The 18,038-nt window shown below is 45.0% G+C and overlaps 2 protein-coding genes and 1 long non-coding RNA gene across 8 annotated transcripts in view; 1 reads left to right on the top strand and 2 right to left on the bottom strand.

Moving 5' to 3' along the window:
• The window catches only part of LOC310888676 (zinc finger CCCH domain-containing protein 11A-like), a 55,808-nt gene extending 45,277 nt beyond the window's left edge, over positions 1–10,531 (bottom strand). The window contains exons 1-8 of one of the 6 annotated variants that reach the window (XR_014576050.1): positions 5,406–10,531; positions 4,860–5,038; positions 4,530–4,649; positions 3,623–3,740; positions 2,973–3,176; positions 2,373–2,492; positions 1,784–1,864; positions 1,257–1,365 (exon numbers count right to left, since the gene is read on the bottom strand). Coding sequence is in view for 3 of the 6 variants with exons in the window: in XM_083815625.1 (XP_083671751.1) it covers positions 1,257–1,365; positions 1,784–1,864; positions 2,373–2,492; positions 2,973–3,060 (398 nt within the window). In the remaining 3 variants the exon portion in view is untranslated. Of the gene's footprint in view, positions 1–1,256; positions 1,366–1,783; positions 1,865–2,372; positions 2,493–2,972; positions 3,787–4,529; positions 4,650–4,859; positions 5,039–5,405 lie in introns of all 6 variants that reach the window. The other 5 variants (XR_014576051.1, XR_014576052.1, XM_083815625.1 and 2 more) reach the window with 5 other exon arrangements.
• LOC310888671 (ADAMTS-like protein 1) overlaps positions 1–18,038 on the top strand; it is an 83,307-nt gene that overhangs the window by 11,215 nt on the left and 54,054 nt on the right. The gene's annotated exons all lie outside the window — the stretch shown is intronic.
• LOC310888680 lies at positions 10,728–11,729 on the bottom strand. The gene is made up of 3 exons (XR_014576055.1): positions 11,518–11,729; positions 10,988–11,050; positions 10,728–10,780 (listed from the first exon to the last, which is right to left on the bottom strand). It is a non-coding gene; the product is annotated as an uncharacterized lncRNA (long non-coding RNA).

Raw genomic sequence — 18,038 nt, forward strand, 5'->3', positions numbered from 1 at the left:
CGGGGAAAGGTTTTTGTGTTTTCTTAATAGGTGAAGAAATCGTGAAGACCAGAGATTGGAACATACTGAATTTTGAATTAAAAAAAAAAAAAAAGTTAAATTGTCCGGCTGTGGAAGATGGATCCTCATTTTTGCAGCCACTTTGAATCACGAGTTCATCTCTAAACGCACTGTTTTTTTTTGTTTTTGTTTTGTTTTTGTTTTTTTTTTTTTGTTTTGTTTTTATTTTTTGAAGAGCTAACTAACCCTGGCTGTCTCCAGTCTGAGAGAGTATTCAAATGGACTTGCTTCCTCCATTAGTTATAAGCTGTTTAAAAGCACATCCTGTGTTTGAATTGTGGATGAGAGGTTCCCTTGGCAAAGTGAGGAGGCAAACTCTTCCTACCCCTTTATTATTAATTCACGGATTCAGTGTTGGTTCGGCCTACAGGAGAAGTTAACTGGAAGTCTTTGAAGATCGATAACTTTGCTGAGGTTGTCCAGGTAGGTGAACTCGAAGACCCACAGTGACTGGAACATGCTATTTAATGCGTCATACTGCGTTCTGTAGAAGTTACTCATAGCCATAGTTGATCATTGCCTTGCATGTATGATCAGGTGTTTTTTTAAGAAGTGACTCCATTTTCAGGCTTCCAGATGTGCTCCAAGTCATATTATTGAGGATGTGGAAGAGAACACTTGCTGACAAAGCTCCTGGCAGCTTTACAGAACTTTAATTTAATATTGTGTTAGTTCACGTAACAGCTGATTTCAAGGCATTGCTCTCCTCAAGAGACTAATTTGATGAACAGAAGAAAGCTGGAAAAATGCTTGTTACTCATTATTTTTCACACATTATATTTTCACCCACCCTGGCAACCCCCAGCGGGCCCCCGGGCGCCCCGGAGCATCCACCGCGGCAACCCCCGGCGGGCCCCCGGGCGCCTAGGCCGACCCACCCCGGCGACCACCAGCGGGCCCCCGGGCACCCCGGAGGACCCACCCCAGTGAGCCCCGGCGGGCCCCCGGGAGCCCCAGAGCTCCTGTTTTTCAGTTATCCCCCTATTTGCATACTGACACATTTTTCTCTTTCTCCTGCTACTGCACTTAACCTGAGCACCAAAGCTTTCCAGTACAACCAGGGACTTTCAGCATAAAAGCATGTTTTGAACAGAAGAAGGCAGCACCAGCAGGCTAACAGGGGTGAATTGTCTTCATTCTTGCTTAACCTTCCAGTTTAGGAGTAATGAAATCAAAACAAAAGCATTAATTATTACCTTCCTCTGTAGACAGTGTCACAGTTCTCACCACTGTCCGGACATTTTCCTTTTCCGGAGCAGGAAAAATCAGAATCGACGGGAGGAAGAGAAGATCTTGAAGGACCTTCTGTTCAGAGCAAGCAAAACATAAGGAAGTTTACCAAACATAACAAACTATCGCAAAGAACAAAGAACTTTAATTATTCATTACTGTCAAACATACAGTGACCAGAGCATGTAAATAAGAGAGGTGACTAATTTGCCTCTGGTTGCCCTTGGAATTCCCATCTAGAATACCAGCCGGCTGAGAATCAGGTTGCTCGATGCCCCCAGCTAAAAATGGAGGTCTCTCCCTCAAGCAGCTCCCAGCCACCATCACCTGCCATTCTGAAGCCAATAAAATTTCACTTCTTTGGCAAATAGTTGTATTCACCAAAGCATAGCCAGCTACCCGGTATTACTGGGAGAATTTTTTTTTTTTTAAAAAAAGAACATCAAACAGGATGAAGGTGAACAGGGTAAGAAAGCAGGGAATATTAACTCACCACCATGTCTCTTAGTTTTTTCCTTCATTTTCTGCGATTTGATTTCTTCAAGTGTTTTTATTCCAAAATTCAGACCGTCCTCTGAAAACAGAAAACAGTTAATGAGACTAAGGCTTAGAGGCGCTCACTGAGGACCACAGATCCTCAGGCTTCTTAGTGCTCAGGAACTTTCAGAAGTATTTAGAATAAACCCCGTCAACACTCCTCACAAGTGAAAGAACCATAGAATCAATGGCATTTTGCCCCTCCTTTCACCCTTCAGGGTAAAAATTGTAGTTTTAATTTTAATCCATTTACACGATATTAGATCCCTCTATCGTTAGATATGGCTTTCAACAGTGGTTGCCAGGCTGCACGTGCAGCCATTTAAACTCCATGCTGTGGCCCTGTTTTGTTCTCCAAAAGGAAAGAAAAGGAGTTCACCTTTCTGACCCAATGGGCACATGATGGTATTAGGTAGAAATGAGATCATGGAAATAACCGAGTCCATTCAGCACCCCTACATTCTGTTGTGTTTTTACGCCACATTGCTTTCGAGTTAATTGTCAAGTTCTCCTTCCGATTTATCCTACTACAGGTGCCGGAATACCTTGTTTAGCAGTAGTAGCACTGGCTTTCCGAGTGGAAATCATCCGTAATCCATTTTGGCCTTCCTCAGCTGGTTGCTGGACGGGAGTTTTAGTTTCTTCTCCTTCCTCAGAAAGCTGGTCTGAAGGGGAAAAATCTATTCAGTTATGCATAGACCAGATTGTTCGTGATTATGTAGCTCATGCAATGACACTCCAGTCCATGGTTCCTATAAAAAAGCTTTTTTTTTTTTTCTTTTTTTTTTTTTAATACAGCTACACTGACCTGATGAACTCGTAAGTAGACTACCCTAGGACAAAACATCTTGGACTCTAGATTCTCTCTGCAGCTTTAACTACTACACAACATATTACTCTTCAGACAGAAGAAAAAGGAATTTCCTTCCTAGTTTCACATAGAGCTTTACACAACAGACCAGCTAAAGCCAAGAGTGGTTCTAAGCTTTCCTCCAACATTTCAGGTTCTGTCCACTGACCGCCAGACGAAGCCACCAGCGACCTGACCAGACTGCCTGCCCTATCGCTAGTCAGACCTCAGGTCATCTGTGATTTATACATTCATTTACAGCACAAAGTCCTTCCAAGAACCAAAACATGCTCACCATCATCATCTTCGTCATCATCTGCAGCACTGATTACAACTGGAGGGTGTGTAGGGCTTGGGACATTTTCCGAGTTTTCCACTTTCATCACCCCCCTTAGCTATGGAGAGGCATTGGACCGGACAGAAAGTTTGTTTTGCTGCAGTGACATCTGAGCCACTTTCAAATCATCGTCCGCGGACTCAGGCAGACTTGGCAGTGTAGCTAGAGGAAGAGGAGGATCATCAGTAATATGGCAGTTTAAAACTTTGACCACAATGCACGAAGATGGTAGGTAAGGCAGATATAACCTGCACAGACAATTAATTCAGCATCTCCTTTTGCCCATCCCGTCACTGTTTACACCGTGAACAATGACTTCCCTTCAAACAACAACACATCTCCCTACCACCCAGCAGAAGATGAAACAACAGAAAGCAAACTGCAAGGCAAATATCACACAAAGCAGAGAGAAGCTGAGCATGAAAGCAGAAAACAAATACCAGCAGTACACCAGCAGGACACTTGGTTTAGCTGACCACCTAGGACTGCAGACCTTTTCCTGCACTCACAAATGAACGGTTACCTGATGTCTCCTACAGTATTGGCACCCACTAAGTAATATTCAAAATTAATTCCTCAATACTTAAAGAAAAGGGACCTAAACTCACTCTTGCTTGGTGGTAAGAAGACTCCATCGATGTAACGTCCCTTTGTGTGATGAAAAGCACAGTTGGCTTTCTGACAGCCTACTGGCTGGTTCTCCCAGTAGCAGGGAATCTCACTGCGCTTTTTATGAAGACAGAAAGGAAGACAAGCTCGTGATAACATGCACCTAAGGTTTGCAAAGAGATGCACAGTTCCGGATCATGACCGCGATAGGGCTGTCACAATACAGTGCTGAAACATCATTCCAAAGGTCAGTTTATCACTTAAGTATAGTATTTCCGGACATAGTCACAAAGTTTGCAGAAGCCGTAACCACTATGCACGTTTAGCCTTGTCATCATTCAGTTTGAGAAGACAGGCACTCTCAGACATCAGTTTAGGGTGGGTTAAACTAATACACCTAGGATTATACTAGGATTATTCAGAGGGAAAAACAACATCTTAAATTGCCTAGGTTAACTCTATCTAGAACTACTTCTTGGAGACTTCGTTCTCCCGCACCTTTAACTTTCCCCCACTGCTTCCTGCCCCAGGCAGCTAGAACAGCATTATCTGAAGGACTCCAGGACACAAGAGACCTGATAGATCATTATCAAGCCTGCTCTCAGGAGGCTAGTACAGCCTGTTTATTACCCCCCTGCTCCAGCAGGTTTTAGCAGTCTATTTAGCGGTTATTCTGCATCTGTTGAGAAAATACTGTCGGCATCTAATAAAAGAAAATCTTGTTAAGACATACCTAAGGCATTGATTTTATTTCCCTCTCCTTCCTCCCACCCCCTCCCCTGGTAACAGAAACCAGTGTAATTTCAAAGCAAATGAATCTATCCTGCAAAAGCACAATCAGCACACCTACAGCACTGAAAAATACTTTTGTTGATTTATTTTGAGAACACATCTTTAGGCACTCACATCAATTTCCATGTGTCTGAATCGGCAGACATTCCTGAAACAACGACCCTCCTGCCACAGCGTGCAGACTGTCTCGTTCCCCAGAGCAGCTTCGCAGTGGCGGAAGGAACGGTTGTCTCCCTGTAACCAAAAGGAAACCAACAAGGAAAATATAGTACAGCCTCAAAAACGTCCATGCTACTGCCTCAGGTTGCTACAATTGAATTCAGAATCTATCTGGTTATCAAGTTAACCAAAGACCAGTGTGCCTCCTCCTCCTACTCTACCCCTTCCTGAAAAAAATGGAAAAAAAAAAAAAAGAAAAGAAAAGCAAAAGAAACCCAGCCATACCTTGGTACAGGTAGAATAGAAATAGAAGTAGCAATCGTCTCCTTGTTTAGACATGCCAACAAGCTCTGATAACAAGCTCGGGTTCTCTCCACAGGGACTTCCTCTGCTCTTGGAGAGAGCTGTCTTCACCCTTGCTTGGGCTGAAAGTCTTCAGTGAAATCTTCTTTTTAAAAGTAACCCTAAAGAAAGTACCAACAAGTGAAAAATAATGAGTAACAAGCATTTTTCCAGCTTTCTTCTGTTCATCAAATTAGTCTCTTGAGGAGAGCAATGCCTTGAAATCAGCTGTTACGTGAACTAACACAATATTAAATTAAAGTTCTGTAAAGCTGCCAGGAGCTTTGTCAGCAAGTGTTCTCTTCCACATCCTCAATAATATGACTTGGAGCACATCTGGAAGCCTGAAAATGGAGTCACTTCTTAAAAAAACACCTGATCATACATGCAAGGCAATGATCAACTATGGCTATGAGTAACTTCTACAGAACGCAGTATGACGCATTAAATAGCATGTTCCAGTCACTGTGGGTCTTCGAGTTCACCTACCTGGACAACCTCAGCAAAGTTATCGATCTTCAAAGACTTCCAGTTAACTTCTCCTGTAGGCCGAACCAACACTGAATCCGTGAATTAATAATAAAGGGGTAGGAAGAGTTTGCCTCCTCACTTTGCCAAGGGAACCTCTCATCCACAATTCAAACACAGGATGTGCTTTTAAACAGCTTATAACTAATGGAGGAAGCAAGTCCATTTGAATACTCTCTCAGACTGGAGACAGCCAGGGTTAGTTAGCTCTTCAAAAAATAAAAACAAAACAAAAAAAAAAAACAAAAACAAAACAAAAACAAAAAAAACCAGTGCGTTTAGAGATGAACTCGTGATTCAAAGTGGCTGCAAAAATGAGGATCCATCTTCCACAGCCGGACAATTTAACTTTTTTTTTTTTTTTAATTCAAAATTCAGTATGTTCCAATCTCTGGTCTTCACGATTTCTTCACCTATTAAGAAAACACAAAAACCTTTCCCCGTCTTTATTACCTGTACAGCAAAAAACACACCAGTGCATAGAAATACACAAATGTGCATACGCATACACACATATGTGTTTAGACACACACGAGGAGCGAGTGATAGAAAGTTAGCGAGAGCGACAGTGGAAATCAGAATTTTTGCCTTTTTGACGCAGAGAGCGCGTAAAAACTCTCTCATTTTGAGGGAATTAGAAAAAAATGGAGGATCTACAAAATATTTTGATGAGTATGCCTTCGAGGCCAATGCTTTATAACATGAGTGATCTGGGGGCCAGCACACAAATATGCATACATATGTACATGCGTACAGGATAAACATATCTATACACACAAGCGTGCACAGTATATGTTGTATGATATCCATATCGAGAACAACTCGTAGCCCTGATCAGACACGTAGAGTTGCAATCAATTAACAGCAGGAAGACAGCAGATCAAGGATACAGCAAGCTTTGAGAGGCAGGGGAATGCTCACTTTGCCAGTGGCATGGCTGCATGGTACCAAGAATTTTGAATTAGTTTGATTTTTTGGAAGCAATTTGTTTTCTTTCTGTGCTGTAGCAAATACCACAGGTTTGCCATCACGTGCTGTTCCCTAATCCATATATCCATCATCATCCATTGCTGCAAGATCATGAAAGGTTAGAAAAGATGACTTAGGTCCAATTTAAAAGCCAATGATTTTTCAATGACCAGAGCTGCAACAGATTTTATTTAGCCACAAGCAGTTTTTTTTTTCTGATGTGAAGTCAGATGTTTTGATTTTTTTTTAAGACACTAGATGTCATAAAACCTGCAACCAGACCAGATAAAGTTCAAATTAGAGTGATTCTGAATCCTTTCATTAAAATGCTGCACATTTCTGTGCAAATTATTTCTGACTCTTCTGGACAAAAGCGGATGAAATAGTTCTTACAAATTAATAATAAAAGGTTGGAACCTTTTACTCACACAAACACTAGTGAATTTTCCAGGAAATAGTTTTTTGGCAGGGAATTTTCCCAAATCTAAACTAAAGAGAGGAAAAGGTGGGTTCTCATATCAGTTATTGGTTTTGACTGCTTGACAAAGGGAATAAAAACAGTAGTTAAGTGCAAGGTTTCCTTCTCTTCTTTAGTATTGAGAGGAATCGTCACTTCTGACCTTTAGCACCTTCAGAAACACACTTAGTGCCATGCAGATTCCTCTGCATCTACTTCTAAAAATTACTGGTGCTCCTTAGCATGGAAGTTTGACTTGAAATCTTTTCCAGATTTAGCTCTTTTGAATGCCCAAGGAGCTCATCACTTTGCTTGTTGCCTTCCATTTTCCTGAACGGACCCAGAACGCTGTTCAGGATATGAATGGATCTGGTCTAAGGGATGGGAAGAAAGCAAAAACCAAGGATGCCTCACAGCCCTAAATGCCATAAAAAGCAGTCTCATTTTAAAAAAGATCTCAAAAGCTTTTTTTTTTTTTAAACTGACATCTGCTAACATGGCAATCCAAGTGCTGAACAGAAACCAACTGAACTAGCCCCTGAAAGCCTGAATAAAAATGAGTAACTCTGGTGCACTCAGCAGGTCTGTAATAGAACTTGGCAAGATTTTTAGATTTCTTTTTTCTCCAGGGTGCTAGTAAAGTTTTTGCGTTACGAGATTTTGAACTCTTTTTGTACAAAAGAATTACAGATGCACTACAGTCATGGTAGCTGGGGGTCTGGAAATACATGCCAACAAGTGTCATAAACTTTGCCTTTGCTGAAGGAAGATAAATAGTACAAAGAAAACCTGTCTAGTTTGTTTTACAGGCTTGTCTTTCTCAGTATGGAACAAACTGACCTCCCTGGTCTAACTTTCCAGTTGGCTATTCTGCCTTTCTCCTGGAGAGAAGAGCAAGAAGGGAACAAAATATTTTTGCACTCCAAAAAATGCATTAGAGAAGGATTATCACACCTACCTAAAGGTACTTTCTTGTTTGTTTATAAAGCACAAAGTATTTCTCTTGGACAGTCTCTGTTGCTGGCCTGTTTTGTGCCTTCCATTTATAATAAAGATATTAAAGATGCTTACCCCATTTTGTTTTTTTTCTAGAACAGTGTAAGCGGACAGTCGGATGACAAGCAAGAAAGAACAGCATAAACTCCTTGTTCTGACCCTGCTTTTTAATCACCCAGCATCACCCCGGCTGCAAAACAGTCTCCGCTGATTTACCTGCTTGTTAAAGCACCCCACAGGCTGAAAGTGTTGTGTGCTAGGTGTCAAATTATATTTAAGGGTGCATAGGTAAACCATTCATCTTCCCATGGTCGAAGCACAGAACAGCCTCCTGCTAACACAGCTCACCCTTGCTGTAACTGCTTTTAAACCTATTTGTTGGTAAGAAAAGAGCTCAGTACACCACCTTCACAGGGCAAAAATTCACATGGAAGAGCAGAAAAACCCAGAAGTGCTTCCTGAACTTCACGTTACCAACAGCACCATCGGATTTAGATCCTGGCCTGGCATCCAGGATGCACGGTCTGCAAGCACTGCTGCGATGTGGAAGTGCCAAGGCAGGTTTTTGGCCTGCCCTGACTAAAACACTTTTTTTTTTTTCTTTTACAAACAATACAAAGAGTGTGCCAGGTATGCTGTAATGCCCGTGTGCCTGGTCAATAGAGGATATCCAAACAACAGAGGCGCTTGTCCTAATTTCTGGCATGAAAACACTTTTACAGCATTCTTTTCACAAAGAAACCCCTCTCTATCTTCTCCAATGCTCCAGGACCTGCTGCAGCTGCAGCGGCTGCGCTGGTACAACCCGCATCTTTGACAAATCTTTTCAACAGTTCTGCTTTACCTCGGCACAGTTGAGGTCACTCCTCTTCCTCTTCCAGCTGAGGAAGCAGCTTGCAGGCTCTGCCACACGGTCGGTGCAGAAGCGAAAGCTGGGAACACAGCAGTCAAACTCTCACTGCTAACGAAGCCACCAGGGCAGAGGGCTGACACAGACCCGCCAGAGGCGAACCGTACCCGCTCTCCCTCCCGGCTGCGAGGCTCGCCGCAGCAGCCCCGACCCGAAGCGCTCACAGTGCTTTCCTTGGTGATGTCACCGATGAGTCAGAGTCCCCAGATGAGCATCTGCCTTGCCACTCTTTAATGTTGGTCTTGTTTTTTGTTTGTTTGTTGGTGTGTTTTTTTGAAACATATGCAGGTTATGGTAAACCTTCAGGTAAACCACAGATCAATGGGGAAGAAGTCCCACACAAGGGAAGGCCGTGCTTTTCTTCCAGGCAATGGCGCATGCTTTAACATGCTGCATTCGACAAAGAAGCTCTCTCCATTTTGCGCAGTGACAACAGGCACAACTGCAACACACGCAGGTGCAGGCAGCACCTGCAGTTCCCAAACCCTTAACCAATTTTTAGATAGCACCAATTTTTATGTAGTGGCTTTCCCTTCATCCATAACCCCTTTTTTCCTTTCTTTATATCGGGTGGCTCTCCTCCATTGTTCTCTCTGTCATTTTCCTCCCCAGTGTCTGAGCAGGCACTGGGAATCATTTCCAGAGGAAGGGTACTGCTGAAGCTACAACATTTACTCTCAGGGAAAAGAGAGTATGTGAAAGAATACAATTTTTTTTTTTTTTTTTTTGTGATCAGAAAAACGAGGGGACTGGTTGTCCCAAGTCAGCTGGGGAACTTCTCTTTGGTCGATGCATCAAGCAACTCAGCTCTCTTGGGGAAACTTAAATAGAACAGACAGATCTCCAAACGGATAAAAAAAATGAATCAAACGATAAAAACCCAGCCGACACATCTGATACCCCAGCTTATTGAACAGCACAAGGGTTTAATCTACAGGCTCTGTCCAAAGCAGCAAGAAGTGACAGATTTAATCCAAACCAGTTGCCCGCTCTCGCTCTCTGATCTGGAGATGTTATTTGATAAACCTGTCACTGCAGCAACAAAGGGCTGCAATTGTATGCAAAATCTCCAACACCCTCCTTAGCACCCTGCTAGCTCAAGGACTCTGTGGGGCTTCCGTGCCCTGGACGAGTCCACCCTGGCCACATAATGCAGATGTAATGGTCAAGAAAGCACATATCGTTATCGAAACTTATCAGATCCACAGCAAAAAGAAAAGCCCACGCTTCTATATTTCTCCTCCTTCTCCATTCACAGAAGGAAGAGACTGAAAACAAGCAGATTTGTGGTTTGCAATTGCAGTTAATGTGAAAAATGTTTATTTGTGAAATACATCACGTATTGTTTCAAGCTACAAAAAACTCGCTCCCACAAAGGAAGGACTTTTGACCTCAGCATGCAACCCCAGTTACAAATAACTTCCTATCTACCAGCGGGCCGCGTTCCCCTGGCATTCAGTCACTCTGCAGCACGGCAGCCACCTTTGTTCTAAGGATGGCAAATTCTACTTAGAAACGCTCTGTACAAGAGTGATGTTGTCCCCTTTTAACACGATCCGGCCTGCAGCACAGAGAAGGGAAAGAGGGGATTAGAGAGAGCCCAGAACCTGAGAATAATCTCGTGTTTTCAGAAAGTATTTCGTGTGGTTGAGCAGGGTTTTGCCCATCACGCAGAGTGCAGGCCGCCTGGTATTACACGTTTCAAAGACCAGAACTGGTCTCAGGCAGGGACAGATTCTCCTTCATTCAGCAAAATCAGCAGCTCAAAAATCATCAGGGACAGAGATGTAGCCAGGAATTGCTCACTGAACTTCAACATCAAGGCTCGTCACATGGTTGGTACCTCTCAGTGCTGCTACCTAGAAGGCTCACCCGGGCAGGTTTCATACCGCATGTCACTCGGGTTGCACAGACACACGACACACCCAGCTGTTTCCTTGATTTTGTCTTGGAGTGAATCTCCTCTGCGTCGTCCAGCACCAAATTCATGTACTCGTCAAAGCCCTAGAAATCAGCAACAGTGGCAATTAGTTCAGCAACAACACAAACCATCGTCAGCTTTGCTGACCCAGGCTGGACAATGAAGACTAATTGTTAGAGAAGCACGATTTCTTTTTTCCCTTGGGCTAGTTTTTCTTGACAAGAAAAAATAGGATTGTGAATGAGGGAAAACAAACTAACGACGTAACGCGGGGTCGTGCTGACACTCACGATGATGCAGCCTTCTATCCGCATGTTCACTTGCTCGTAAAGCCACACCTGGATCCTCGACCTCTGCAGAACGAAGGAGGAGAGTAAACGGGAACACAAACACCGCGAGCAGTTTTGTTCTCTCTCGTGTGTTCAGAAATACCCGCTAACCATAGCCGCTAGAGCTCCCAAACACTCCAAGGAGCAACTCTCAGGGGCAGTTTCAATTAACAGTCTGACATTTTAGAGTGTTATATGACTGGGTGAATACTACACGTTTGCTGAAGAACACGTTTCCAGTCACGAGGGAACACTCCTGCACGCCCGGCTGCACGATCCCACTCCCGTTAACACGAGGGGGAAATGCCGGGCTGCGCAGCAGCTCCTTGTACCCACCAGCACGCCGCACAGCTCTCCATTCCCCACAAACCTGCCCTGAGCAACGGGTGGGAGCCGAAAACTCAGCGAGGGGGATCACCGGACCCTCCCCGCTCCCCCCAGCCCCCCCCAAAATCCCCATCCCCTCTCCGTCCTCTCCCCGCGGTACTCACGTTCTGCAGGTAGCGGAAGATGAGGTTCTAGGGCGCTGCGTGAAGGGCTCAGCATGGGGACAAGAGCTCCAGGCCCGGGAGAAGGGCTCCAGGACCGGGACAAGGCCTCAGGACAAGGCCTCAAACCCTGCAACGAGGCCCCAGGGCCCCGGGACAAGGCCTCAAGGCCCGGGCCGAGCCCCCTGAGGCCCGGGCCATCCCCCACCCACTCCCCCATTGCCCCCCGGCCGCAGGAAGGCTACGATGGGCTGCACCATCATCTTCTGCACCTTCTGCCCCTGCCCACAGTACGCCATGGCTGCCGCCGCCTTGCTGCTCCCGCCGCCCCTGCTCTGCCGCCGCCAGAAGCCGCTGAGGCCGGGCGGGAGCGCGCAAGGGACGCTGGGATGCTGGAGGACCGCGGGGGGCCGCTCTAGCAGGCCGGGAGGACCGCGTCTCTATGGTCGCAGGCAGGGGTCCCTGCGCCAGCTTTATTGGCGAGCAGCGAGGCTGGGGTGGGGGGGAGGGGGGGCAAAACAGCCTTAAATAAAATACAAATATAAAAAGTATTATAAATGGCTGAGTCCCAAATAGGATTACAATCAAAGTTTACAATTTATTAAACGAATAGAGGCAAGCAAGCAGCGCTGGGTGTGCCGGGAGTCTCTGCTTCCCCAGGACGCACACCTGTTACGTAAGGCGGCTGGTTTTGATGCTCCCAGGCTAATACATATTCCTTACTACTTCTAGAAGAGGCAGGGTTATTAGAATTGGTTTCCGGAATCCGAAACCCTCCCAGGGGCGCCTGCGTATCAGTCTCTGGTGGTCTCTCGGGGGTTGCTCGGGCTGAAGGCTGGTTGTCTTCCTCCCAGGCTTTTGTCCTTCAATTGTCCTTCAGCTCCCCCTTCTTCCTTCTTTGGTAGCCTCTGGGCCGGATTTCAGAAACTCTAGCAACATCCCGTGCAGTAGTCAGCACTTTTCCCTAAAAACCCCTTTGTTCTCTTATCACCTAGACCCGGGCCTCAATGTTAACCCTTCAAATCCCTTAGTGACACGAATTGCTGGACCATTCCTTACAAAAGGAAGGATAAAATATGTACAGGAGCAATGGCACACGCGAAAGCCCAGCGCCGCGGGCAGAGGCAGCAAAGGTTGACGGTAGAACAGTGCTCGGTTTGAACATGGAGAGGGAAAGCGAGGGGAAGGTGGCCGAAGTCGGCTGCAGTCTCTGAGCTCTCCTCCTCCTGAATTGTTTTCTCTCAAAGCCATTTCTGTCTGCGTGCGGGCACCCGGAGCCGGCAGAAGTCCCCGTGAACTCCTTCGGCAGGACGGAGGGCTGCGTGGGCTCCAGTGAGAGAGGGAGTTAGGAGAATCTTATCACGTAGAGATAGAGCGCTGACGGCATTAAACTAGGATGCTACTTAGTGTCTTTGCTAACTATGGTGCATTGTGCCAATTAACTAAAGCAAGAAGCCTTGGGCCCCTTACCAAGGTCAGTCTCCTAATAAGAGAGTGAGCCTATCTTAAGAAACTGTGAGAAACTGGTCCTGCGGATGGACAAGAGCCAAGGAGCAACTGAGTCTGTGCAAAGACAAGAGGTCAACTAGCGGTGACGAGGAAGAGTCATCAATCTTCATGCCCACGACCCCCGACGACCACCACCAGAATACACTGCGCAAGCGCAGATGGGAGGAGTTTACGGAAATGACTCCTTGGAACTAATTTTAATACGAAGCGGGGACAGGTTATGAATATGTATAGGCGGATTGTGAAACTTCATGCATATGTAACTCTTTACTGCATATAACCAAGGCAAGTTGCCGCGTCAGGCGTGCACGACTTTGGTGGGACTACCCCCTGTGCTGCCCAGCACTGAATAAATATACCTACTTTACAATCTTACTGATTGTGGAGTCCGTTTTCCGCAAGTCAGTTTGGCGAGCCAGGCAGGAGGCTCTCTGCTCGGCTGCGGGATCGACTGCGGAGCGGACGCCCCTAGGTGCACCCCGAGTATTTTCCTCGGAGGAGTCTCCACTCTCAGCCGCTCACCACGGGAGCAGACAAGGACCTCCTGAAACCGCGGACAAACGGTATGTTTTACAGTACAGGAAGCGCCTGCAAGTCGTACGCGTGGCCGGGGCAGCTGGTAAATTGTGCAGAGACATCTGGCGTGCAGCATAGTCCCCATGTGGGAGGAGGGTACCCTACAGGCTGAGCGATAGAGTGGTCACGGGAGATTTGGTGACCGATGGAGTGGTCAAGGGGTATTTGCTGACCGATAGAATCAAGGGGGATTTGCTGACTGATAGAGTAGCCGCTAGCGATCTTGGGAGTAGATTGAGCAAATCCGAGGTTACCGCTGCATCCCAGTTTTGGGAGCCAGGACGGACCTGCTAATGACTGTATACGAAGCAGGAGAAGGGTAAGCGGGCCTCTCAAAATTGTGACAAGGTTATCTGGGTAATATTTGCAGCTGCTGGAGGGATACTAATTGGAGCGTTGATAATTGTATGTCTTATTTGTGGATGTCTGGGTATCTCATGTTGAAAGCATTTGTGTATGTGTTTGAGACAAAGTATTGTTGTGAAGTGAATTACTCCACAAGGAACACGGCCGGAGACGATCCAAACAAGTTTGGTTATTGTTTTAAGTGATATATTCTTGTGGTATGAGCGAGAAGTGCAAGGGGCCTCTCTGTGTGATTGCGTGATTGTGCTGTGTGAGTGAGACGCAGCATTGCTGCGAAGCGAGTGCGGCGTTCCGATCCGCGGTTCCGTATTCTCTGCGAGGGGAGCCGCCGGAGACAAACGAAATGCATGACAGACCGAAAAGAAGTGCTGTCTTATCCAAGTGTTGATTGGTGGTGCCCAATATACGGGCCCGGCGGTGCATCTCGTAATCCTATTTCGTTCTTAAATGTTTTGAGTCTGACAAGGAGGAAGGTGGGAGCATGACCTAAGTAACAGTTTAAAAGTTTTGGTATATTCGCAGTGGTGTTTGGTCAGTTTCCCAAGTATGGGGGGAGGGGGGCCCACTGATTATCAAAGCGGTAGAATGGAGAGTCACTTCTTTGGTAGTTCGGGCCTGAGCCCTGGGAATTTGGTAAGAAGGGGGAGAGCGAATTTGTTTAGGCCTCAATACCTTTTAAACCCCCATCTTGATGGATACACAGGAGTGATTCCTTGTTTTGTGTGGGCTTACTAACAAAGTGCATGAGAAAAATTGGCATTCGTCTTGAAATTCGGTCCTGTTGAAATGTAAATTTTGTGGAAAAGGTGTTATTGTTTGTCTAGAAGACGGAAGGCTGAGTGCTTCAGGTGTTTTCCCGAAGCCCTGTGGATTTATGATTGGAACGGGGCTCATTAAGAATCTGAAATAGTAAAGTTTGTATGTGGAAAGAAGAGTTTAATCCCAGAGAATTGGGACATCTGGGAAGAAGATTCGGAAAAGATAGTAAAAACCTGCAATAAAAAGGTTTGCGTGGAAACTGAAACAAGGGACAGTAACTAATAAGGAATAGTAATAAATAAATAAATAAATAGGAATGGGAAATCAAGGAAATGGGTAATATCCAAAACAAAGCCGTTTTAAAGAAAGCCTCATTGGGTGCATATTGGCACATTGGAAAGATATTGTTAGAACTGGGGGCTCAGAAAGCAAGAGGACTTTCATTAAGTATTGCAATCAATGGTGGCCACTATATAAGCTAAATGGCCACTTTATGGATCAATCGACTATAACAGTGTCTTGCAATTAATGTTGTTTTTGAGGAGAGAAGGGAAATAGGATGAAATGTTGTATACTGATATGTTGTTTCAGCATCTTGGAGGGAAAAGGTATGGAATTAAGTCGGCCCCTGACTGAGCCTTCGGTGCTGGCATTAGAAAAGTACAGGCTGGAGAAAGATAAAGGAAGTATTTAAAGGGTTGTTGAAGGTGTTAAAGGTGTGGCATGTAGTATTTGACAGAGCTGTTTGAAGCTGAATGAGCAGGGAAAGAGGATGTAGGAATGTTAATAGTTTCGTCTCAACCCGAGGCTGAGATCTCAAAATCACAGGCGTGAGCCCTCTGGGGCGGAGGGACCGTGATGGGTCCGAGAGAGTTGTCATAGAAACAGAAAAGCAGCTAACTCTTAAAACAACCTGAGTTCCTGTGTGAGCTCAGATTGCCAATGGCACCGCTCAGGGAACTGTCAACGATTGCATTCCCCTAACCGACCCCCCCACTGAGACCCTAATCACCCCGGAAATACCAAAATCTGGTTAAACTGGGAATTGAGAATCTGTCCCAACAAGGTCCAAAAGAAACCCCTATGGAGTTTTTGAATTTTTGGACCAACTTTGAAATGCAATGAGGAGAAAAAAACCTAAAACAAACAGACAAAAATTTGGACCTGGCTTCAGAAAACAAACAGAGGCAATTGGCTAGCCTCTTTCTAGGGCAATCGGCCCCTGATATCAGAAAGAAATTGTCTTAGGCTGCAGGACAAACTTACAACAGTCAGGAATGACGGGGACCTGGGGCATCTACCCTAGCAGGTCCACCAGTTGAAATAAAGCTAGGAAACGAAGACAGAGGCTTGAATTTTTGTTGGTTACGGGAGCTTCTTTCTCTGTGTTAATTAGTCTGTAAATGTAATAGGAGCAACTGGCCAACAGGAAAAGGTGGTGTTTTTTGTTTTTTTTTTGCAATGCTTGAAATTTAAATTGGGAAAAATGGTTGGAATTACATACTGAGAAAAACAGTCAAGTTTGGTTCATGGTACTAGATTTAAAGGGTGCCTTTTTCTGCCTGCCCGTGGCAACTGAAAGCCAGAAACTCTTTGCCTTTGAATGGGAAAAATCCTAATAGAGGACGGAAAACTCAGCTTACTTGGACAGTGTTACCACAGGGGTTCAAGAATAGCCCCACCATATTCGGGAAATAACTAGCCTGTGATCTTGAAGCTTGAAAGTCCCCTTCGGGAAAAGGGGACACTGTTGCAATACGAAGAAGAAAAGGAATGTGTATAACGGACTATTAGGTTACTAATTTTTTTCGGCACTAATACTGTGAACCCAGCCTCTTTCCTTAGTAACAGAGTTTCCAGATTACCCATTCATGATTGCATCAAGACCATGGACACCATATACTCCAGCTGACCAGACCTAAAGGATACACCCCTAGAAGATGCGGAGGATTGGTATATAGATGGCAGCAGCTTCGTCCGCCACGGACTTCGCCTCACAGGATATGAGGTAACAAACATCAGCCCAAAAGGTGGATATCATCGCCTTGATTAGAGCTTTTGAGCTGGCAAACATTTGGACAGATTTGAAATATGCCTTTGGTGTGGTGCATGCACACAGGGCAATTTGGAAGGAGAGAGAGGACTTTTATCTTCCTCAATTAAACATGCAGAAGAGATACTGAAATTACTCCAAGCGGTGTACCTGCCTACTAAAGTTACGTCAAGCAGGGGATACTGATAGCGAAAGGGGAAATAGATTGGCTGATGCAGGAGTCAAAGGGGTGGCAGAACGGGCATCTGAGAGTCAAATTCTGGCACTAGTACCAAGAACAGAAAATCGGGCATTAACAAGAGCTTTAGAAAATGAAGTAGAATATTCTAAGATGTAAATGGAAAATGTTACCTGCAGGTTTAACGTCAATAAATGACGGGAGAATTGTGATACCATATTAAATTGAATGGTAATTGTAGAACATAATAAAACATGCTGGGGAGCTGAAGTAGTATAAGAGTTTTTAAATAGAAAATGGATAGGGCCTAATTTGTATACCATTGTTAGACAGGTATAAAAGTAATCAAGCTCCAAACAGTGGCAAATTATTTTTTTTTGAACTCCCAAGAAAAGGGGGGTATCAGTATTTACCGGTATTAACTGACACCTTTTCAGGATGGCCAGAAGCATTCCCAACTAGAATAGCCAAGGCTCGGGAGGTAATTAAGATACAAGAAATAATACCATGTTTTGGAGTTCCAGCAACTCTATCCTCTGACAGGGGACCACACTTTATCTCAAGAGTGGTACAAGAAATTAGCCGCCATTTGGGTATAGACTGGCAAATTCATACTCCAATATCGCCCTCAGTCGAGTGGCCAAGTAGAAAAAATGAACCACTTAATCAAACAGCAAATTGTGAAACTGGGAGAAGATGCAAATTTGGTCTGGCCTCAGTCTCTTCCTTTAGCCCTTTTGCGTATACCAAGGGCAAAGGAAGGGTTAAGCCCCTTTGAAATCTTATATGGACGACCCTATGGAATACAAAGAGGGATATCCATGCAAGCTGGGGATGAAATTATGACCTCCTATATGGTGGCCTTAGGTAAACAGCTCGATGAAATTGGACAGCATGTGAGTGGGACTCGGGGTAGAGGGTTTGATGGACCAGTGCACAATATACAACCTGGAGATTATGTGTATGTAAAGTCTCTTGCAGAGAAGACCTTGAAACCACAGTGGGAAGGACTGTTCCAGGTCACAGCGACAAGAATCAAGGAGCAGAATGCCTGGATCTATCACACCAGAGTGAAAAAGGCAC

This window comes from Anser anser (assembly GCF_964211835.1).
Source record: "Anser anser genome assembly, chromosome: W".
NCBI lineage: Eukaryota > Metazoa > Chordata > Aves > Anseriformes > Anatidae > Anser > Anser anser.